At 40.7% G+C, this 24,019-nt stretch overlaps 1 protein-coding gene across 1 annotated transcript in view; it reads left to right on the top strand.

Moving 5' to 3' along the window:
• Nucleotides 1–23,101, top strand: part of qsox1 (quiescin Q6 sulfhydryl oxidase 1) — a 34,052-nt gene extending 10,951 nt beyond the window's left edge. The window contains exons 7-13 of the mRNA XM_049587673.1: nucleotides 50–184; nucleotides 262–391; nucleotides 8,745–8,867; nucleotides 11,344–11,485; nucleotides 13,583–13,759; nucleotides 19,679–19,840; nucleotides 21,067–23,101. Coding sequence (XP_049443630.1) covers nucleotides 50–184; nucleotides 262–391; nucleotides 8,745–8,867; nucleotides 11,344–11,485; nucleotides 13,583–13,759; nucleotides 19,679–19,840; nucleotides 21,067–21,866 — 1,669 coding nt within the window. The 3' untranslated portion in view covers nucleotides 21,867–23,101. The remainder of the gene's footprint in view (nucleotides 1–49; nucleotides 185–261; nucleotides 392–8,744; nucleotides 8,868–11,343; nucleotides 11,486–13,582; nucleotides 13,760–19,678; nucleotides 19,841–21,066) is intronic.
• Nucleotides 23,102–24,019: the final 918 nt, after the last annotated feature.

Here is a 24,019-nt window from a genome sequence, read left to right as displayed (position 1 = left end):
TATGATCAATGACCTAAGGGTCAGCCTCACCTGTCTTCCTTTCCTACAGCAACATCGAAGCTCGTGCTTTCTACTCTTACGCCCTCCAGAGGCTGCCGGGGGTGGTGCGGTCAGGGAAGCCTCCACCGGTCACCGTAGATGTCATCTCCAACAGCACAAAGGAGCCCTGGAGACCTTTCAACAGGTAGGAACTTCACAAAACCATCTTTATCTACTCATCCTCATTATTTGTTGACATGATGTTTATGATTGTGTGCCCAGTTCCAGGGTGTACATGGCAGACCTGGAATCAACACTGTACTACTCTCTGCGTGTGGAGGTGGCTGCTCATACTCTCATGGATAAAGAGGCCTTGACCTGTCTCAGGAATTACATCTCTGTCCTGGCAAAGGTAAAGTTAGCAGAAAGAGCACACATTTAATACATACACACAGACACACACACACACACACACACACACACACACACACACACACACACACACAGGACACACTGAATGTGTAAACCATATGATACACAATGTCCAGGTCTCATTATTTTTTATTTTAAATATTAGAAACATTCAAAACGGGAAAATTGGATAAGAAAATCAGTAACACAAAAGTGCTTGCCCTGCAGACATGCTGTATTTGGGTAATTCATCGTTTTCAATTCAGTTCAATCATTTTTCCTTCATTTTACTCTTCACTTTATGTTATCAAAAACCTTTTCTTAGCTGTCCTTGACACCAGGGGACAGAGCACTGTTTACTGCAAAGTATGGTGATCAGAAAAGACAGTGCTTTGGGGATTTTTGGGTACATAAAACCTGTCTCAAACTGATTTACCTCAAAAAAAAAAAATCTGTTTTGTTTACTCGAAATTGGTCTGAAAACAGAAATGATAAGCATCTTCACATGTATTAAACTGCAGGGTTTTGATGAACATCGAGTCCACAGATATATGCAGTTACAGCAAGTCACCACTAGATGGAGAGTGAGACAGCAGAATGTGTTTCCACATTGTAGATTTGCGCTGTTGTTTTGCAGTTTCCCTCCTTATAACATGTTTTTTATTTGGAATCCATTAGATTATTTAGAAAATATACCTAATTAATTGTTTTTGTCAAAGGTACGTTTGCTTTTCACCCCACACAAAACACACTCAATTGAAAGTAGAAGTGGATGCATTGACTAGAGCAGGAGGCCAAACACTCTCATGGGTGTTGTTGACCCTCTTGATGTGGGCTCCCAGGGGGATTGAAGCGTGGCTGCCACCCAGTCGCTGCCCACAGGCAACCACTGCTCCTCCTCTGTCATCTCCTCCTCCGTATCCTCATGCAGCTTTTGGTTTCACACAGGCATCTCTGTAAATACTTGTGAACTAACAGCCCTCTGTGGTTCACCAAAACCAAAACACCCCTCTTCTTTCACCACTTACTTTTCCATTTCGTTTCTGCGCTCTTCTCTCTTTCACTTTAACTGATACATGTTTCTTTTTATACTTTTTCCAGGCTCTCATGTTTGGCTGACTGTTATTTACATAATTTCACTCACTTCTGGCTGCTTTTCCATTTTCCCATTGCTGATCACATGCTCCCTCGTTCCCTCCTTTCCTCGTTGAATTGTGCCAGCCAGGCAAACATGTTGTGATGATGAGGCCTGACCTGCTAGCCCTGTCCCTATTGGCTACGCACCAGGCTGTCTTACTGCCCTAGTCTGCAACCAATCTCTCTGATTATATCTCACTCTCTAGGGAGGCGTTGTAGCAAGCCAGCGTGTATCTGTGGGGGGGGGAGCAGAGCAATGAGGCCTCCCATTAGCTCCAGTTTGTTTAGTCAATAGCAGCAGGTCCCAGTGGTATTTTTAGCCTGTCCCCCTACCATGATGGACCAGCCGCTCAGCAGGGCTTTGTGTAGCTGAGGAGGCCTTTATTGTTGTAGCTGACTTCGACTTGTGACAGTCTTTATTGTCGTTTGACTGAGCGATCTCGCTACAAAGAGGCCGAATCCTTTCAGTCAGTCAGCTTGTTAGCAACAGTTAAAGTGAGGAGATGTGATACCAGAACTGAACAAGATTCGGGATGCGAGTGGATGACACTTGAAGTGGCAGAAAATTAGCCAATTGTTGACTTTGAATTGATTTAATGAGTACATTTTATATTAAGTTTCATATGCAGTTCAATTAAATGTATTTTTAGGTTAGACGAATCCTGAACTTCTTTTTGTCTTCTGCTGTTTCTCGTCTATTTCGAAAAAACTGCTGGTTGTTGAAGAAATTATCTCATAGCCAAACCAAACAATCTTCTTGATTACTGACGCAATATGTAAAACTGCCTGCGTGAGTCATGTGATTAGATTAGAGTGAAAGTGACTCACGATGTCCTGACCACAGTGTGAGTGTCATCACTTCAACCTGATGACACATTTCCTCAATTATGACACACTTTTTAATTTTTGCCAGGCGGAATAATTCGTTAAGAGCGTATTTGCATACATGTGGGGTGTATTGGCTTGGGTGAGTTGACGCAGGCTAGTGGCTATGCATGTGTGTAGGGGCTGCACCAAATAATTATTGTAGTTGTTGATTAATCTGCCAATTATTTTCTTGATTAATTGATTAGTAATTTTTGTCTACAATTTATCTGAAAATTGTGAAAAATGCCAATTGCGTATCTTCAGATGGAGCATGAGTTTCATCTCAGCATTGTGGGGACACATTAAATGGGGAGTGCCTAGGGTTTTCTGCATCTTGGTGAATTTTTATGTACCAATTTGTGCATTTCTGCATCAGTATATGGTGTAAATGTCTTACATTTTATCATAACTATACTATAATAACTAAAACTATAATGAAAAACAAGAAAAAACACTCACATTTGAGAAGCTGAAACCGTCAATTATTTGGGTATTTTGCTTGGAAATGACTTAAATATGAAAATAGTTGCCTATAAATGTTCTGTTACAAATTGTTGATGTCGACATCTTGAGGATATCTCATTTGTATTCATCTCCTTCATGTATTTTTTTTTTTACCCTGACCTTAAAACAAAAACACTCTGGTCTGTCTAAGAATTGTAATTCCATGAATTTTGTTTCTTTCAGTCCACAATCATCCCATCATTGCATCTCCATCCAAACATGTAAACATGTTTTTTTTTGTCTTTCTTTCTTTCTCTCTTTTTTTTTGCACTCCGTCATAATATTACTAGATTTACTGTCTTGTCAGGCTGAAGCCGGATTTATGAAGCCTCTACATGTATATGAGGATTAAAAAAGTGGATCTTGGGAAGCATGAGAGCATTACAGTGAGGTTTTTAAGGATTACACCTCTATCCTGCTTTTCTTGAAAGAAGCCCATCAGCCCAGAGGGGACAGAGGGGCAGGGGAATAAAACAAAGAATTAAGAGGGGGGCTTTGGTCTGAAGGGACACAGGCTTCGCCCTTCTCACGCCAGGGCTTAGGACATAATGTTCACATATACCTACATTACAAAGATGCTCTTCTTAAAACCAGCTGTCCATGTAATTATGGATCATGTTACTGGTTTTTCAGTCTTTTTTTATTCATTTGACTGTTGTCATTTGTAGTTTCCAATCTGTGTCAGTATAAAAGTGAATATGTGTGTGTAAAGATGAGGCTGCTGTGCCTGGCACGTGTCCGCAGCGTTCTCCCCACGCCTCCCTAGGTTTACTGCAGTTAGATTATGACCAAGGGGCTTCACCCCTCTTTTCTGCCCTGCGCCTGGCCCGGTCTGCCCTGTTGCAGCCAACAGATGCCTCCCTCTCGGGACCCTCACCACAAGGAGCTTGCGGTTTCTCAAGTGCTGCTGATACTAATCGGATCAGGGATGACATATTGCTGGGGTGAAGGGGATTGTCATGGTCCAACTGGGTTGGGGGCAGGAGGGATACAGGGTTAGAGGAGGAGAAGTGTACGTGTTTGAGTGTGTTTTCTCTCCCTAAAAATGTAGAGGAAGATATCTAGTAGAGATGATAGATAGAGTTTAAATAGAGTTTATTCACTAGGTATTCCCAATATGTCTACAATATATGTGTATGAATTTCTGTGTATGGATTTGTGGATGAATTCTCATGTGTATATTTGTGGATGCATATTCTTTTTTCAGTTTTAATGTATGAAAAGCCTCCTGTCGACAGGTCTTGAGAATCTAGCATCTCACTAATTCACTTAACATTGAACACAGTACAATAACTATTATAACTATAACTTATTATACTACTACTGAACTTTATCTTATAATCGATTAAATCGTTATGTCGGCTAGAGTTGTTCCTAATGACTACTTTCCCCTCATGTAGTTTAAACTTAGACAAGTGGACTAGTCTAAAATTAAGGAAACATTCAGACAACAGTAAACATTGACCATTAATCTGTAAGGCTGAACATTGTTCAAAAAAATACTGTGTATATTATACGAGCCATTTGAAATTGTTCATCACATTTTTCTATAGCCAAATAGTATTATAAATACCACAGAAACGTGTGGCACCTTGCACATTATCCTGCAAAAAATGACAACAACTCACTGAATAAAAGTTTTCAATTAACATTTATTGAGAAGAAGAATAGAAGAAATAAATCTTCAGAAATGTGCCTGATTATTACAACCACATTTTCCTTGGGTGATTGCAATCGCATAAAATAAAAATAACTTTACCGACTAATATTGTTGGTGCTGTGAGGTAGCGTATGGTAACGTTTAATCATCATCATCTAAAACATGCATCACTGTTGCCTCTCATAGTTAATTACTAAACACTTACACTGAGAGTGAGTATTCATAAAGGAGAGGAGTGTTCTGTAAGTACATTTTATATGTGGAAAACAGGCAGCATTGGTTTTGGTATAACATTTTTTAAATCGCTTTAGTGTCGCATCTTTTTTTACTGCAAGTCTGTTAAATTAAATTTGAAGTGTCCCACTGTTGCCTGAAAGTGTCGGCTGTGGCTTGTGCTGTGTCTTTCCTTCATCGCCTGTCACTGTTTTTGGCACATAATTCATCAACATATCAGTGAAATACATTTGGCATATTGATTGACATTGTACGCCATCAGTGATCAAGGCCAGCAGTGAGGTTAGGAGGAGAAATCAATGTAAGATAAGACGTATGGTAATGAAACAGAGCAAGATGACACAGACTAATATCTGAGTCCATACATAGCATTTGCACAAATAAAAAGTTGAACATGGTGAATGTTTTAGTTTTTAGGCGATCACCAGATGCAGCGAGCTCATGAATAGTGTTGCTGTGGTGATGCTGAGTTAAGCCCATTAGCGGGAAACACCTGCGTTTTCTCTTCTGGTTAAATTCATGTGGCTGTTTAATGAGCTTTTCTGACCAGTTGGCATCCGGACCTCAGATCCAGACCTAAACCTATTATATCACTTTCCCAGCAGTGAGCAGCACACATCAGAGGCCTTTGTCAGCTCTTTACATCCCACCTTTAGTGTAGTGTGTGTGCGTGCATGGGTGCATGCGTGTGTGTAGCCAGATATCTGCTGCTGAAAGGGAAAGTGTTTGATGTGCAACAGCATTTAAATCAGTTTTCGTAAGTGATTAATATCAGCAGGGATTTATAAAAGTGTTGTTTTTTTCGCCCGTATCTGATAACTGGTTATGTGATCAGGCGTATTGTTGCTGTCACCAACATTGTGAGTGTTTGGTGTTTAAGTGATTGACTGTTATTCTTACTTATGTAAGGCAGCTGCTCGTGTGTTGCTTGTAGTTTAAACTTTAATGGTCCGGTACGAACTGATATGTTGAAATACAGCTGTTTACACAGCGACACAGTTTTCTGTAGGCCAAGCTGATGAAAGGTGAAAGGTGCTGCATGGAGTCATGAGCCGTATGGTGCAGATGGAAGGACAGAGCAAGACTCTGTTGGCCTTGGACAAGAAGGTTTAAGTAAATCACTGGGGGTCTGGTTAAGTGGTCAGGGTGTAACACACAGATCCTGTTAGAGGGCAATGAATAGACGGCTGAGCCGCCGACTGAAAATTGTGTGTGTGTGCAAGATTGCCAGTGTATGCAGGTGTATTTAGTTGGACAAATGGTGGAGGCCAAGTTAAAAGGACTCAGTGATGCAAATCGAAAAAGGTCCACATGATGGATGACGCAAGTTCTGCTTTCTTTGTCTCTCAGATTCACCACAACTTTATAGAAATCTTTAGTCCCTATACACTTTTACAAGAGCTTTGATTAGAAAAATAATTGAGTAATGCTTTTACCATGTTATTTTAATTAAAAACAACTAAAGTAGAGCTGTAACAATCACTCTGTTAGTCTTAGTTCATTGACAGAAAGTAACTTGGCAACTATTTTTTAAATTAAATAATGGTTTTAGTAATTTTTTAAGCAAGAATACCAAAGAATGCAGCTTCTTAGATGTGAAGATTTGATGCCCTTTTATCATACCTCATGATAAACTGAATACCTTTTTGTTTGTTTGTTTGTTTGGGCTGTTGGTCTGACTAAAAAAGACATTTGAAGACGTCACCTTGAAATTTGGGGAATTATAACAGGAATTGTGTTTTCTGACATTTTATAGATTAATGATTATTCAATTACTTGAAAGAAAATTGCTGATCATTCCCTAATGAAAATCCTTTACTGTAGTTTTAGACCCAAACGAAAGTTACCATGGAAGTCGTCTATTTGCCTGATGTTTAGGTCTTGAATAAAAGCTTGATCCCTTTGCTGTGCCTGTTTCTGAGAAATGGGACCATTACCATAAAGTGTTCCACAGAGAGGCTTACAGTAAGAATAGAAAGCACATTTAGCTGAAATTTATAAAAGTGCTCTTTTCTGAAGACATCAGCTGTTTCTATTGTTGGTACCTTATGTGTGAAGACACGTTTGTCTGTATCTGTCTTCACTCTGTCATCACTGTTCTCAGACTTCCATCAGCTGGATTTCCTCCTTCTTTTCGTGTACCTACCTCTGCTAGTTACAGTATCATGTTTCCTCTAGTTGTGGTTGTTACTATGGTGGTACTGGTTTGAAAGGATATAAATACACATCAGGAGGAAGCACTGAGTAGACATTGGCTAAGTGGTTGTTAGTGGCTTAGGAAATGGATCTTAATGAAGGAAGAGGCTTAAGTTCGGCTGCTGTCACATGTAGTGAGTTTCTTTAGAGGAAAAACACTCAAACCACAACTTCTGTGCAGCACATAAAACATTTGCACAACATAGTTGAGGGTGAGTTTGTTAACTGACAATCTAGGCATCACCTTTCTGCTTGGTATATCATGTGTAACAGAAGGACAAAAATTATGTTAATCAAAGGTGAATATGTTGATCTGAACAATTCATGTCAGGCAAGGGAGTGTGAAAGTATTAATATTAGCACATGGAAAATAACAGTCGTAAAGCTTTTATAAATAAAAGATATATACATGACAACATGAACAGTCTACATTTTAAAGCTGATATGTGGTGAAAACTTTTAACATTTAGAGTTTTGTATACTGACTAGGGTTGTAATGATATGAGATTCTGACAGTAAGACTACTGTCACAGAAATTAGCATGATTTTATGGCCTCAGGTATACAGTATGACACAGCTATTATTATTATTAGTAGTAGTAGTAGTGGTAGTAGTATCAGTTACAGTGACCCTTAAAGGAATGAAAAGAGAAGATTTTTTTATTAGAAGTGAAACTTGGGACCATTTTGTAAAGGAAGTTTATATAAAAAGTCTGACAGGCATTGGAGGAGAAAAGGAGATGCACAGGTGAGATTCTCTGTCTGGCTGCATTACTTTTTCGATACTCCAGATAAGCACATGTACTCGGTAGGATAGCCATCTGTTTTTAGTCCATGGTATATTTATCACTGTAACGCTAGTGTTGACTAAAACATGCCATTAATATCAGAGCTGTAACTTTATTTAGATTTTATAAACTATACTGAATGAATAAATCTAACAGTAATCTACCGACAGAAATATCACAATTGAAGGAAGTGATTAAAAGTAACTGACAGTTTGCAGGATTTTTGGTTTCTTCTTAATAAACTATACTTGCACTTAGAGCTAAAACAATTAGTTGATTAATCAGTTACTCAGTAAGAGATGAAATGGCATAAAAATATCACAGTAATAGTGATCTAAATCATTACTATTATCACTATTGTTGCAGTATTGTTTAAATGTGCTGATGTTGTTAAAAATTGAAAACTAATAAAATTAAGAACACTTTGTTTAGATAAGTATGAAAACAACACAGCCAAAACTTTATGCAAAACACATGAAAACCATATCAAATTTATATTAACATTAAAGATAGCACCTTGTGACCGTGCATCCAGGAGACTGTTGGACTTTGGTTGATGCTGGACAGTATTTATTGTGAGTTTTTCAAAGCACCGTAATCAAACACAGTTTTAATGATTATTGAATTTTGAAACAGCAGTACTAGTCCATAGGTAATTTTACCATGGTCTATCATAAAATCGGCAACCATTTCATCTCTATACTCTGGCAGATTTCTTCTCCAATGTGATAGAAAATTGAACACTTTTTGGTTTTGAGCTGTCAGTCGCACAAAACAAGCAGTCTGATGACGTCACTTTGGTTCCTGGGAAAATGCGATGGGTATTTCTCACCTTTTTTCAGACTAAATGTCGAACAGATTAATAAAAAAAAAAATAAAGGGTCAGTTGCATTCCTTCTTGCTTCTCACCTGCTCCAAAATCAACATTTAACACCTATTTCCATTGTGCCCTGTTGTTTATGTCTACAGTACTTTCCAGGCCGCCCAGTGGTGATGAACCTCTTGAGGTCTGTCCACGCTCAGCTACAGAACTACGCTGGCGAAAAGATAACCTATGAGGCATTCAGACAGATGCTGGATAACACAACTCAGGTGAGTCAAAACAAAGCTGTGTAGCTAAAGATCCAATGTGTTTTGACCTTATGCATCAATATTAATATGAACTTGGGCTTATTATTGTCAGTCAAGCCGACATCTAAAGTACGCTTAGTTAACTTTTTAAGCCTGTCTTCCATCTTTGGTATTCATTTGATTCAGAAGTGGTCTGTCCATTACATGCTGCATCGAGGAAGCACATTAATGCAAATTGAGAGAAAGAACGTACTTTTGTGAGCCTGAGCAGGCGGGCATCTTAAAGGGAGAGGAAGAGAGGAGCAGACAGGTAAAGCAGCTGCAGGGAGAACAGAGGGTAGGGCATCACAAAATGCACCCAGACTGATGTGAGCACGTCCGTCTGGGAGTAGCCTCTTCGTTACACCGAGATATCAAGGTCACCTGTCAGTCTGGACACATAATGAGTTCAGAACCACCTCAGAGGCACCAAAGTGATGCCTACTGTTTCAAAGAAATGTTAAACTGTGATCTTGTAAATTAAGATAGAGTAGGTAAAAAGATATTTTATAAATATCCAGATATTTCAATATGTACTTTGCCCTTGTCTCGGTGCCAGCACATACAGCTGAGGATCTATGTGCTGTTGTCTTTGGAATGAAGCCTGCATGCCTCCAGTACCGCCCCTCGCAAATTGAAAGAGTCACTTACTTACATCATTAGCTTTTAGCAGGCAAATCAATTGATCAATGAATCAATGGGAAGGTATGAATAGACTTCGTCCTCAGAGGAAATGGACTCTATACACACACACACTCACATACCAAATCTTTACTATTGACATGTGAGTAACCCTGTCAATCACGGCAGCGATGGCGATGCAGTGCGGCGAGAGAAACGACTTTATGTCAGAGAAAATATGTTATTGGATTCAACTGTGGCTCGTGGTTAGAGATCTGGATAGCTTCTGTTCATTAGTGGAGGGCTGAGCCATTAACCTGAGATTGACTTCTTATTGATCAAGAAAACTACGTGGAACAGCTTTTATTAAGTTGAACAGGTTAGGAGATGCTGAAGAGGCTCCACTTTTTAGGGAATCTTTGGAATTTGGTCTCATTCAAAATGGAAATAGACACATTTTTTGCTTAAACTTATCATTATGAAGTAAGTGTTGATTGCCTTAGTATAATGACACTATCAGCGTTCATACTGGTTCCCTATAAGCCTCACTTTCAGTATGCAGTTCTGTCTGCCACCGGGTTCAATCTCCTGGCAAAATGAAGGCTTGAACGAAGTACCTCAATGATTGCACAACCACAACAGGAAGAGGATAGCACTTTTGTTTTCCCTGGTAACTCCCGGTAGCTATCTCCTGTTACCAAAGCAGATCAGTAGAAGTTCTTTAAAGTTACTTTCCCAAGTAGTGAAAATGGCGGACTGTGGAGCAACAGAAGTAACTGTGGAAAACAAAATGCAGTGTATCATGTGTTGTTGGTAGTTGCTGGGCTCTGAGGAAACGGAAAGTGACCCAGTTGTTTTTACCACAGTGGCATCCAGGGCTGTAATACTTGAGTCCAGTCTTGATCACACATTTTTTTTTAAGTCTTGCACTTGTCTTGTTCTTGTGCTTTGTTGGACCATCTTTCGCTATTTCAGTCATCTCAGTCTGCAGTCTTTTGTCCAACGCCACTGCATTTTACAAAAGCACACAAGCACTCGACTAATAGTGAAATGTTACACACACTTATTTCAGCAACAGGCCAAAGCAGTCAATGCAGGGTCTCTGTACATGTCTGTAGTCTTTGTACGCTGTGTGTCTTAAAATTGGCAAATTCTTGTAAACTTGGCTGCTGGCTGAGACAAACCAGCCCCTTCTCCCTCTTCCAGCGGTACCTGCAGGCAGTGATAGGCATCAGCAAAATAAGGTGGTCTTGACTACAAGGGGATTTGTCAACAAATCTTCCCATGAAAAAGACCAAAACCATCAATGCTAGTTAGTCCAGCACTTAGTGCTTTTCAACTTCCCTACTTTCTCTGAGGCATATAGACATTCAGTCCCACTGAGGATGTCATAAAATTGGTTGTGTGTACTTATATTTTAAGAAAAGGCTAAATTTCCTGAAACAATCATTTAACAACATTCAAACTCAAACAGGATTAAATAATTTATTTGTTATATTTTCATCTGCATATGGTTCACAGTGGTTCCCAACCAGGGCTGTTTGCACTTAAAAGAAAGATGTTGGTGCCAGAGTGCAGGGTTGAGAGTTTCTTTGTCTGCAGTGGAGACATAAAACAAAAACATTAACAGAATCAGACTTTGGTTACGGCGATAGTACTTGTTATGGGATCAGGTTGTTGGTTGTTGGTTTTGGTTTTGGTCTTCTTGGGGGATTTGTTGACAATAGGAGAAATATAGACTATAACCAGACTGATCCTTTAAGCTATTTACTTTGTTTGCTGCTTCCCATTTGAGGGTTATCTGTTTGTCTGTTTTCTTTCTTTCTCTCGCCCTCAGTCTCTAGATGCTGCCCTGCCTGACGGAGTGAGGTGGGTGGGCTGTCAGAGTTCACAACCCCACCTGAGACGTTATCCTTGTGGGATGTGGACTCTCTTCCATGTCCTCACTGTCCAGGCTAAGAGCGCTGGGACAGGCAGAGGTACACACACACACACACACACACACACACACACACACACACACACACACACACAGATTGTCTTGCTTTGAATGAAAACGGCCACTGAAAGTTCACAAAGACAGGGGCAGACTGAGGATGAGGGCTTTGCGAGGCTTTATAAACAAATTAGCTGAGGAATGTTTGGTCCATTTTTTTCCACACTGGCCTGATTTAACATCACACAGAGACAAGATTTAACACAGAAAAACAAACAAATATTTCAGAAAAGTCTTTACCAGATTTCTTTCTTCTTCTCTTCCCTGCTTTCCTTTTTTTGTCATTGTCACAAACAAAATTGAGCCTAATTGTGACTGTGTGAAAAGGGATTAAATTAGATTAGTGGAATGTGAGTGGTTAATAAAACAGGCAGATGACCAGAGGCTCCACTCCTGGCAGAGACGTTAATCTCCCTTCAACAGACACACACACACACACGCACACACACACACACACACACACAGAGGTTAATCCTGAGGTTTACGGACGATCATGTGACCTGCAGATGGACTGGTCAAAAGGGGCGTCCATCTGGCCCCCCACAGACCACCAACTTAATGGATGGATACACAAACATACTGTACAGTATTGACCATAACATAAAACCATTTACACAATACACAGATTATTAAAGGTGTGAACACATTAGTAAAGGTTTAAACACCAGCCCATCCTTACTTTCATAAAGAGCACACACACACACTCCAACTGTCAGGACAGTTCATCTGAAGGTCCTGTTAAGCCGAGAACAAAGGCAAACAGCTCCAGGAAAATATGTTTGTGGACTGTTAAAGTCCTGAGACAACAGCACAGCCACCATTCACACAGAGGGTTAACTGTATTTAATCTCCAGATTGGGTTATCCCATTCGCATAGATAATTCATCACAATGTGGGGTTAACCCAGCTCTCTGTGACTCCTGGCCCACATAACCGTGGGAATCCAGGAAGCTGTGGACCCACACTGCCATTAGCAAGCAAGTTAATGTATAGAGACAACCAGCATTGTAAGAGCAGGTGATTGTGCTTTATAAAAGAAAAAATGACTGGTTTCTACTTGTGAAGAGGAGGTAATCCATGAGATTCATTTAAACATGCTGGGGGTTTTTTTGTAACAGCATTAACCACCGTTTTTATGCCTTTCTCTGGCCAGAGGCATTATCATGAACATAATATCTGAAGAATTCTTCATATTTGTCACAAACGTCCACTTGGACAAGTAATTCAATATTGGTGGCCAAAGGTCACTGTGTCCTTTCAAAACATGTTTTGGCCTTTGGGCCATAACACAAGAATTCATACGCTAATTATGACAAAACTTCACACAAATGTCTAATAGGATGTAATGATAGTAATGATATTTAACATCTGAAAGGTCAAAGGTCAGCTTCTCTGTGACATCACAGTTTTCTGCAAAAACACTTCTGGCCATTACTCAAAGTCATATCTCAGGAACAGAAGGGAAAACGTTTGGTTAGATACTGAATTGGTGACACTAATCTTGGGTGGCCATCTTGAAACTGAAATTGTTTGGAACTCCTGTGTTGTTGGGGGGAAAATGTGTGTGAAGCATCCATGTTTTCACAGACATGGATGTAAATTGGAACTGCAACTTGACTTGCATGCTCAGGCATACAACAATGAAGCGGTAATTCTAGTTTTGTAGCATATTACTAAAGATATTACCCACAAAACATATAAAGTAACAATATTGGGGCATAGCCCGTTCTCATTCCCTAGGTCAGCATCAGATTCTGACACCCTTTAGTGTCTGTATTAGACAAACCAAGCTTTCAGCTAACTCCAGTGTAAACCCCTCTGCGGCAAGTCTTGAGTAGGGTGGCAGGAAGGGGTGAGTGGATGGGTCAAACAAACATAGGACTTTTACCCAGAGAATGATGTTCGTATCCCACGTGAAACCAAAAGTCAGTGTTTAGGTTTTTTAACTGCGTAACATCTTGACTCAGAACAAAATTTGGTGTTAAGATGGAGTTTGTGATATTGTTTTTATTTTGACATACATGGCACATTTAAATGTTCTCGAAATTAATTTTCATCACAAAATGTAATCTTTCTCTAGATTCCCAGGAGGTGCTGAATGCAATGAGAAACTACGTCCACAACTTCTTTGGCTGCAGGGCGTGTGCCGAGCACTTTGAGTCCATGGCGAGGGAGAGTCTGGTGGAGGTGAACACATGGTCATCAGCGGTCCTGTGGCTTTGGTCCAGACACAATCAAGTCAACAGCAGACTGGCAGGTAGGAGTCAGTGTGATTGTCTGTCACCAGCTTGCAGAATCCCTTTGGTGCAAACTAGACGTCATTCTCCTCTCTGTTATTTCAGTTACAGCTGTCGTAAAGTTTCTTTTATTAGAAGTTTCCTTAAAATTTCAGTGAGGCAGCTGTCACAGCATCTTAAGCTTCCATTTTTGTGATGGATTTCTGGGTAAAATAAACTATGTGGGCGGGGAGAGGATTTAAATGCTCCAAAAGTGGGGGTGGCTTAGCGAATGTAACCTACGGTTCTTTGCTGTATGTTGTCCCCCTTCTCTCCCCCCCCCCTCACACCAACAACTGACCTGTTGATTAAAAAAGAGTGCTGCGAAGCTAATCGAAGTCCATGTTGCACACCTTACTGTGCTAAGCAATCCATGTCCCTCCTACTTTTTCCTTCTTTCCTCTTTCCACACTCCTCTTAGCTGCATCTACACATCCACACCTTAAGCATTACTTAACTCAGTTTTGGGGCAAGATCTTCAGTTCCAGTTTCCACTCATGGTCAGTTAGTTGTTTTTATAATATGACTAAGAGGGTGAGGGGTGGATGGATCCTGAGATCAGACACCAGCTGTCACCCCGTCTTAGTCCTCCAAGTATCATCTGCCTCTGCCTCACCCATTTTCTCTTGACCCCCACTGCCATCCTCCATCCTTCTCCACACCCTTTGATTCTCTCCCACACCCCACTGTCCTCCCACTGTCGCCCATCAGTCGCCAACCGTGTCTCATTCATATCTTCTCTAGATGCATTTCCCTAAATCCTGCCCTTTCACCTTGTCCTCGTAGGTCTGTATTCCAGACTCCACCCCTACTCTCCACTGTAGGATTTGTGTCTTTGAGGAATGTGTGACTACAAATTTTTATCCAGGTCATCCATTTAAACACAGCATAATTACCCACTTATTCACTTTTAGTAGGCTGTACACAGATAAGCATATACAGTTTTCTCTCTTTTTTGACCGTGCTGTATGAGCATATCACACTTCTGCACATTCGCTCGGGAGTATTAAACAGCTCCTAAGCATCCCTCCTCCCTTGTCTGTGTTCATATGATTTTATTAGGCACAGGGATGTCATTAACAGCCCACTTTGTTAAATCACTATCTTTTGTTTGTGTTGACTGCCCCCTCTTCTCTCTCAGGGACAGCTTGTGCTCTGAACAGCAGGGGCCAGAAGGACACCCGTCCCTGCGTGTGTGTCTGCTCCCCAGACACTTAAACACTATTCAACCCGCCACCTTCATCCATCCGTCTTCACTCTCTTCCTCTATCTCTGCTGCGGTCTTTCTCTCTTTCCACTCACCGTCCCCTGGGACTCATATCCTGCGCTTGACAAGTAATGGCACAGCATCCTTGCAGGATGGGTCCCCCAGGAACTAGTCCTCTTCTTGCCCACACACACACACATACACACACGCACACACACAATTCCCAAGGTATTGTGTGACAGCAGGTGGCAAACACCATGACACAAACCACACACGCTCCCCCTCCCAAACACACACACACACACAGCCATCCCAAGCATGGGTCAAGTTGTGGCGTGTGGCGGGGGAGTTAGTCATGGTGGAGGGTGAGTCAGGGTCCACAGGGGATAAGTCGGGTGAATCAGAAGAAGAGAGAGAGAGAGAGAGAGGGGGAGGAGACGGGGGTTTGGCTTGTGTTTGTAGCAATGAGTAGCGGCGTCTCCCTGAGGAGAGCACACTCCATCCCTCCATCCACTCAACCCCTCCTTTCGCCTTTGCCTAAAGTGGAGCTCTTTAGCAGGCCTCCCCGCCCCTCCTTTCAGGAGCAGCCAAGCATGAAAGAGCAGCTATTTGTAAAGCAGCCGAACAATTAATTTAGCTGGCAACAAAGAGGCCCCAGGGCCCTCAGCCTCCTCGTAGCAGCAGAATTAAGACCAGTGGCAGCTCAGTCCTGTTGCTGCTTGTCAACAGGCTGAGACTGATTCACATTTCTACAGACTAACAGCAGCAGGCCAGGCTGCCTTCAGGACTGTGAGTTCACATGCAGAGCAGGGTTTGTGCATTTCTTCATGCAGGATAACATAACATACTGGGATTTATTAGACTGTGTATCCTTTGAAATATTTTAATTCTGTTGTCCAGTGGTGTAGTGGAGGGTGTACGCAGATATACAGGGTATACCCACCTTATTTTCTGGCTGTTAACCGTACACTCACCTGTCAGCCAAAAAGCCGCTAGAATATATAGGAGAGTATACCCACTTTCTCCCAAGTAACCCACCCACAGAGTAGTACACCCTCCTCATCAACTACCCCGACACCACTGCTAGTGCCAAAATGGTACCTGAGTATTTCGTGCTAATACAGGGGTGAATTACATAGCCTTAAAATATTATTGCTATATTGCAGATGGCTTTTGTGATAATTATATCATTGAAAATAAAACAAAAGAACTGTATTAATTGCTGTTTGCCCTGTTGTTTTCATAATGTTTTGTCATAATAGGTTTGTGTTGTCCCCTTTTGCCTTTACCGTCTTCTTGCACTGTAGGTCTCACCTTTTATAACCACAACACTTCCATATTAACATAATTCCCATTCTTGGAAACAAACCAGCAGCAGTGTTACACTTATTGTCAGCCATGCATGTTGCTTTATGAACAAAATGATATGGAACAAACCTCAAGAAATATAAGCAGATTTATTTTTCATTTAAACTTTAAATATTGTCTGTACGCCAACAGCCATATAAGAAATCTGACTAAAGTAGTATTAAATTATTACAATTTTGACTTAAATCATGAACTAACTGTTCAAGGAGACAAGAAGGACAAACTACAGGTAGGGTTACATTAGGCTTGAAGTCAGTGACACATGATGGGAAACAGCAGTTCCAGCAGCTGGATGGTTACCCTTAAAGGATAGAGCTGTAAAAATGCAGCACAATGTGGTCCATAATATTTAATTGTAACAACAGAGCCTCGATTATCTCAATGTCGTGTTCAGTGCCCAGATGGCAATCTGTTCCTTTGTTTTCTGTTGTGCTGGGAGTTAAAACAAGTTACCTGTAGGTCGAAATGTTTCCTCTAGGGTTGCAGCGATACAACGGTTTGAAGGTAAACCGTACAGCGTACAGTTACTTATCTATGATATTGAAAGAAATGCATAGATTGAAAACTCTGACCTTTATTTGAGTTATTTTCTAAGGTCAGACTATTTACACATACTCCCATTAACACAGTGGTTTCAAGTTTCAATTATAGTGATAACACAATTTTCCAACCAACAATAACCCTTCCATTCCTTTGAGAGCCATTCTGACTGATAATTTAAATTCTGTAATACCGTGATAATGTGAAACCTCAATATTTTCTGAGGCGGTTATCATACTGTGAAAATCTCCTATCGTTGCAACCCTAGTTGCATCGTTGTGCAATATTCTGGGAGCGTGCCGATTTCAGCATGCAGACAGCCTCTCTTTGTTTATATGGAAATTAGTCTGGGACTCAATTGTATCATTCCTGAAATATTTGTGATAGGGTTGTCACACTAACCACAATATTAAAAATGAAACAATAATATATGTATTATAATGTATAATAATAATCAGCGCCTCTTAAATAAATCAGTTTCTTTCCTTTCCTGCTGCGTCCCTCCCAAATTGCCATCTGATTGCCTTTTCACTATCCATTGAGTTTAGCTGCTCTTTTTGTACGCTTTTGTACAGTATTAGTGACAGACTCTGACTCTGTGACAGATAGTGTGGTTTTGTTGTTTGGTTAAATGTTTTTATTTATTCTTTATTGTGTATTTAGGTGAAACAGTTGACATCTTGGGACACAAGACAAATTTCACATTTTTTTCTTATAATAAAGTGAATTCTTATCTTAGAGATATTGCGGTGATATCATTATTGTGAACTCTTCTGGCCGCGATAATCGTGTAGTGAAAATGTAACATGGTTCCAGCCCTAGTTTGTAACTGTGATTTAATGTTCAGTTTTCAGTTATACTGTATGTACTGTATGTTTTAATGTGTGCTCGAGACACATTAAAGTCAGTATTGATAAAACTATTGAGGCCCACCCAAGTGTTAGATCTGTCATACATTAAACAGAATTCCTAGTTAAGGTTTTGTCTCGATTATTTTAATGAGCATAAAATGTCTGACATCATGAGCTCTCCCCAGCAGCCACGATGGCTCAGTGTGCCATGCGGTGTAGCTGATCCTCACTTACAGAATTAGTGCTGAGGAAGCTAGTTTGACGTGCTGAACAATACATATTTATACCTGATGAATATGTATGCACGGTGGTGATGACATCTCCGTGACAGGCCATTGTGGCAATCTCAATATGGCTGGTATGGCTAAAGTCACCCTGGCCGCAAACGTGGCAAGCTGATTAGAATAAGGAAAGAGATCTGAGGCATCTGTGGCGTGTGTGTGGGTGTGTGTGTGTGTGTATGTGTGTGCTCTCACCTGCTGAAATGTATAAAAGCACCCACATGCTGCAGCCCATCCAGGACACAGTAAAATTGATGTATCCTTTATGTAAAGTACTGTATGCAGAGTACATACACACATGCATATGACTGAGATTAATCTTGAGTGGCGGAGAGGAGGAGGAGGGAGCGGGGACGGAGGTGGTGGAGGATGTAAATTGACAGTGCTGTAAAGTGACAGACCTGCTGCTGCTGCTGCTGCTCTGCTTTTTTTCCTTCTTTTCACACACACATACACACACACACACACACAATGGCCTGTTGGTGACAACAAGCAATTTATTACTAGATGCTGCCCTGTGTGTGTGTCCTTGTGGGCATTTGTGCAGAGTGTGTCTGTTGTGCGTGAGTATTTTTTGTACCTCTGCCAGTCTGTTTGCATGGATGCTGTGTTGTGTGTAAGTGAAGAGGGATGTTAGTGGGCAGCGGCTACATGAAAGAAAACATGTTAAAGGAGAAAGTTTCTAATTCATTAGAAGAGCAGCTCCCCTCTGAGGTTTCTGTTGCTCTCATGTTCAATTTAGAGATTGGACTTTGCTTTCAAAGGGGTGTGAAGGGACAAGACAGGTGGTCCAGAGCACCGAGGTCTGCTGCCTGAAAACAGCAGAGTGTGTGTGTGTGTGTGTGTGTGTGTGTGTGTGTGTGTGTGTGTGTGTGGGGCTGTGGGTGTGGGTGTCTGTGTGTGTACATGTGGAGAAGCTGTCCACTTTGGCCACATCTATTATCTCACCACCCCTCCCACTGGGACATCCCAGAAGCCCATTGATCATTGTTAGACCCTGTCATACACTCTCTCTCACCCACACACATACACACAAATATCAATCCCTAGATTACATGCACACAAACACAGACAGATGATTTACATATACACACTTAAACACATACATACACATATGCATATAGGCACTTAGTCTTTACGAGCACTGTGACAAGATCAAATGGGTTCAACACAGATTGCATCCAGTCCTCAGAGCACTTACATCTTCAAGTCAATGCACCAACAAGGAGAATAAAAGAAACAACAATGGATGAAGCAGCTGACTAGAGCGCTTTATGGTGTGTGATTCCTGTATGTGACAATGAATCTGATCCCCTGTAACCTTTTTCTGACCTCGTATATTGTATTTTATAAGTTAGTGAAGTACTAAGGAAATATGCTTCTTTACTTAAATTCCTGCATTCAAAAATATACTTAAAAAGAATACTGGCAGCCAGTTTACTTAAAGGAATACTTAACCCACAAAATGATCATTAGTGTTATCAGTTACTCACTCTACCTGATGTTGAATTTGGGAAGTGTTTTTCTTGCATGTCTGTAAATTAATGGTGTCTCCTAATCCTATGTAGGTTGGGCTAAATGTCTGACACAAAAATTAAAAAAAATTAATTAATGTACAATACGGTAAGTCTACCTCTGCGTTTATGTCTGCAGGTGCTTTGAGTGAAGACCCCAACTTCCCAAAGATCCAGTGGCCTTCACCAGAAATGTGTCCAGCCTGTCATATGGTGAAGGACAATGGGGATCACAAGTGGAGCCAGGAGAACGTTCTCCCTTTCCTCATGTCCTACTTCTCATCCAGCAGCATCCTCACAGGTACAGGTTAACGGCATAGTATCTTTTCTGAAGACCTCATATCCCATACATTTAATTATTTAATCCGTTCAGAAGCCAATAATGTTCCAAACACCCAAAAAGTATTGTTATGGTGGATTTTTAGTTAGCAGGAAAAAATCTGATTAGGATACTTAATTATGTCGGGTTTTTTTTTTTGTTGTTGTTGTTTTCTGTCCATTCCAATGGATAAAAAATCTTAACGCAGAAATCACAGAATTCTACAAATGACAATAAATGGTCTTAACAGGCCTCTTTAGCAAAAAACATTATTTATTATTTATGAATTGGTAACTCATATCAATGAATAAAGTGATGCTTCAAAACACATTTCATATATATTTTGTATTGTATTTGTCACCATGTCTCAAAATAAACTTAATTTCTTAAGTATCTCCAGAAAACAGTACATTGGAAAGCTCTTGATATAGAATATCATACAGAATAGAATATTCCGTGTAAAATGTATTATAAGCTGTCTCTATCTCTAGAAAATCAATTCAGAACAGTATTTCCTTTTTCATTTTCCACTGACACACAGATTCACTATCCAATCCAGTGGATGGACATTTTATATCTTTCATGTGATTTTTCACATGTTTAAGTCATATTACATCTCATGTGTACTTTGAACACAGTTTAAACACAAATTATGTACTTTAACAATATAATTAATAGAATAAAATTTGCCTTTCACTTCTTCCTTGACTTATAGTCGGCCATGCTTGTTAAAAAACGGGGCGTGGCTCTACTGTAGCGATTCAGGTGTGTTTAACATAGTGCTAAAGAAGCAAGGGAGATACATACCAACAGTAACCCCAATGAACAAAGAAGACAAAAAGGTTACAAGGCAACAAAGAGTGTAGGTAATCCCACCGTCACCCTAAAACTCCCATATTCATATTACAGTACATCTTTCAGTCATTTCTAATGTGTTAAGAGTCATACTTAATTTGAGTTTGCTAAACCCTGTCAAATTAAATCATTTATTCATAAATCATATCAAATCTAGTGTTTTAATTATGGACAGTAGTTTTCTTTCAGTATGTGTAAGCTTTTTGCTGTCACACTTCAGTTTTAAAGAAAGAGTATCTGAGCTGAATTAAAGGTTCACCATTGATTCAAATAAACTAAGGATGATGATAAAGCATTTGATTCTGTGACTTTAGAAATCATTCACCCGTGTTTTTCTTTTCTTGCCCTGTCAGACTACCTCGAAGATGAAAGTGTGATCCTGGAAAAACAAAGGGAAAAACTTGCAAGACAGCAGCAAGCTTTAGAAGCTCAGAAACATTCACAGAGGAAAGCCAGGGAGGCCTTGGACTCCATGACACACCCTCTGCCATCGCAACCCACTGTGCAAGAAGAGGAGGAAGAAGAGGGGCCGCAGGATGAAGCAGATGAAGAGGAGGAAGGCGGGGAAGGAGCGGCAGCAGCAGCTGAGATCGCAGGTAAGACATCTGAGACGACACCCTGGGCCAAACCCCAAATGGAAGTGGGTCGAGGCAGGCGGCAGCCCCACAGGAAGCCGAGCATCGTGGGGATGAGGATGCGAGAGCTGCAGGAGGACATCGTGGATCTCGACTCATTCGTCAACCAGCACTACAAGGCCAAGGCGCTGCGGGTGGCCGCCTCCAGCCGGGTCAAACAGCGCACCCTGCAGAGGAAGGAGGAGCAGGAGCCCGGGCCTGTGTTCGGGCTCGGCATGGAGCTGGACGCGGGGCTTGGGATGGTGGGCCTGCAGCCTATGGAGGCAGACTTTGACATGGATGTGGAGCGGCAAAGGAAGCGGCTGCAGAAGCGGGAACTGTCTGGCCAGTACTTTATTGAGGAGGCCGAGTTGAGCCGCAGAGGACGCTGGATGTCTGTGCTGAGCATCGGATTCTCCAAAGTGGACATCAGCCTGTGTGTCATCCTTTACTTCCTTTCCTCCATGTGTCTCCTGGCCATGTACCTTTTCTTTAAAAACCGCCTCAGGCTACGGCGGGCTAAAGTTTCCCTACCCTGAACCAAAGTGTATCCAAATTTGTGGAGAGGCAGCAATAATTAACATTCATTAGGTTCATGTAGGCTAAGGTTGGGTTAGTGTAAGGGGATGTGTCGAGATTAGGGCAATCTTAGGTGGTTCACTTATCTGTTACCTACAGCCAAAGTAGGCAACAGCGTGTTTTACCCTGAATGTTGTGGTGTCTAACTGGAGAGGAAGAGAAGGGAGAATTAGCAGATTACCTTCCAAATCTTTGGAAATTGTGTAAATTATCTAACCTTACACTTAATCTGGCCTCCAGAGCTTTTCAGGCAGCGCCTTAACTGTGGAAAATCTGTACGTATAGATGTATGTTTCCATCAGTGGGCTCCTTTGTGTGGGTTTGAGGTTTGTGCCTGAGTTAAGGATAATTCATTTCTGATTTTTGTTTGACCAGTTATGAAGGCTGAAATTAAACCCAGTATGAGATTTTTTTTTTAAATTTTGATTAAGTAAATGCAACTAATTTTTTTCTTGGGATTTTTGTTGCTTTATGCAAGTTATGGTCATTTGTAGCAGTCTGATTTTTTTTTTTTAATCTCACAGTAGGCAGAGACCTACGCTGCTTCACTGTGTACTATGACCAAAAAACCATTTTTTATATATTTACATATAAAAAATATTTGAATCATTTGAATTAAATACTCAGATAGGTTATTCTTTGATTTTAAAAAAATGTTCTGTTGTATCTTAAATTACAGATGGACTGTTTTTCCCTCCAATCAATGAGATTTTTGTGTTTTAATTATTAAGTGAGATGTTTCTGCATTTCATTTTAGTCAGATTTTAAAAACAGCCCTGGGTCTTAATGCTTTGTGGGGTTTTACCGTTTGTTGTAGGCTCAACTGTTGCATCATATTATTACATACTGTGACAGGACCAGCAGGTCCACACTAACTTTCACCAGAGAAGAGCAGATCAGCCTTCTGTTGTTCAGCTCCTTTTGAGGTGGCTTACTGTACATCACACTGAGGGTTATGTCACCTCTTTGATTATTACATCACACTGCTGAGTCCACATAACAGCTACTCTGGTTGTTTATGAAGTGTTGTGGAGCGACGCATATGTTCACACTGGACAAGGTTTAAGAATAAGCAGGATTTGTTTTTGGCTTGTGTCCACGACGGAGAGCTTTGGCTGGTCATCTCAAAAACACTGTGTTTTTCTGTTTGCTTCTTTGCTTCTGTCTGAATCAATAAAATTATTTTTGATAAGGACGCAGTGCTTTTTTTTTCAATTCTCTGATCTGACACTGAAACCTGACATTTGTTGAGGCAGGTCTCCTTAAATGGACACAATACATATTTTTCCTCTTACCTATAGGGCTATTTATCAGTCTGGATTGTTTTGGTGTGAGTTACAGAGTGTTGGAGAGATCAGCCGTAGAGATATCTGCCTTCTCTCCAATATAATGAGATGGCAATCAGTTGTGGTGCTCAGAGTGCTAAAGAATTACACCTGAAAACTCAGCAGCAATGTCTCTTTCCAGAAATCATAACCCAGTAACTAATATTCCACAGATCTTGTTGTGAGCAGTTTCATGCAGGAACTATTTTCTCTCTACTGAACTACACTTGCCAACCGTATCACCACACAGAAGGAAGCATGCATCTATTGCTAGTTCCAATGAGCTATCTAACGTTACACCCACTACACGTCTCTAGCATAAGAAATGACAACCCTCATATCTATTTGCCTGTTACCGGCTCACATGCCAGGGTGTACTTGACAAAGAAAAAGACCAAACTAAACAAAACCAAACAGCCCCATGGCAAGAGCAGCTAATGGACCACTGATGCTCTGCAGAGTTACAAATAGATAATCTTAAAAATACTTTATTACAAAATATTAAAAATGCATACAGATTAAATGTTAAAAAAACTACATGGCTAAAATTCAAAATACCTGGTATGTCAATTTACTGTTCTATGACTACCTGGCATGGAAGCAATAAATGTGAAAAACATTCAACAGGATAAAACATTACACAAAGATCACAGCTTTAGGCCCACCAGTTTTTCTGAATTTGACTGCCCCAGTCCTCCCAACACACCAGCATGGAATGACATGTTCATCTGTCTCAACCAGTATCACAGCCTCCATTCCTCATCCTTCCGATATTAAAGGTGTGAGGA

The sequence above is a fragment of the Epinephelus fuscoguttatus genome, linkage group LG10 (genome assembly GCF_011397635.1).
Source record: "Epinephelus fuscoguttatus linkage group LG10, E.fuscoguttatus.final_Chr_v1".
NCBI lineage: Eukaryota > Metazoa > Chordata > Actinopteri > Perciformes > Serranidae > Epinephelus > Epinephelus fuscoguttatus.
The sequence above is the reverse complement of the archived record's forward strand: the minus strand, read 5'-3'. Positions and strand labels throughout refer to the sequence as shown.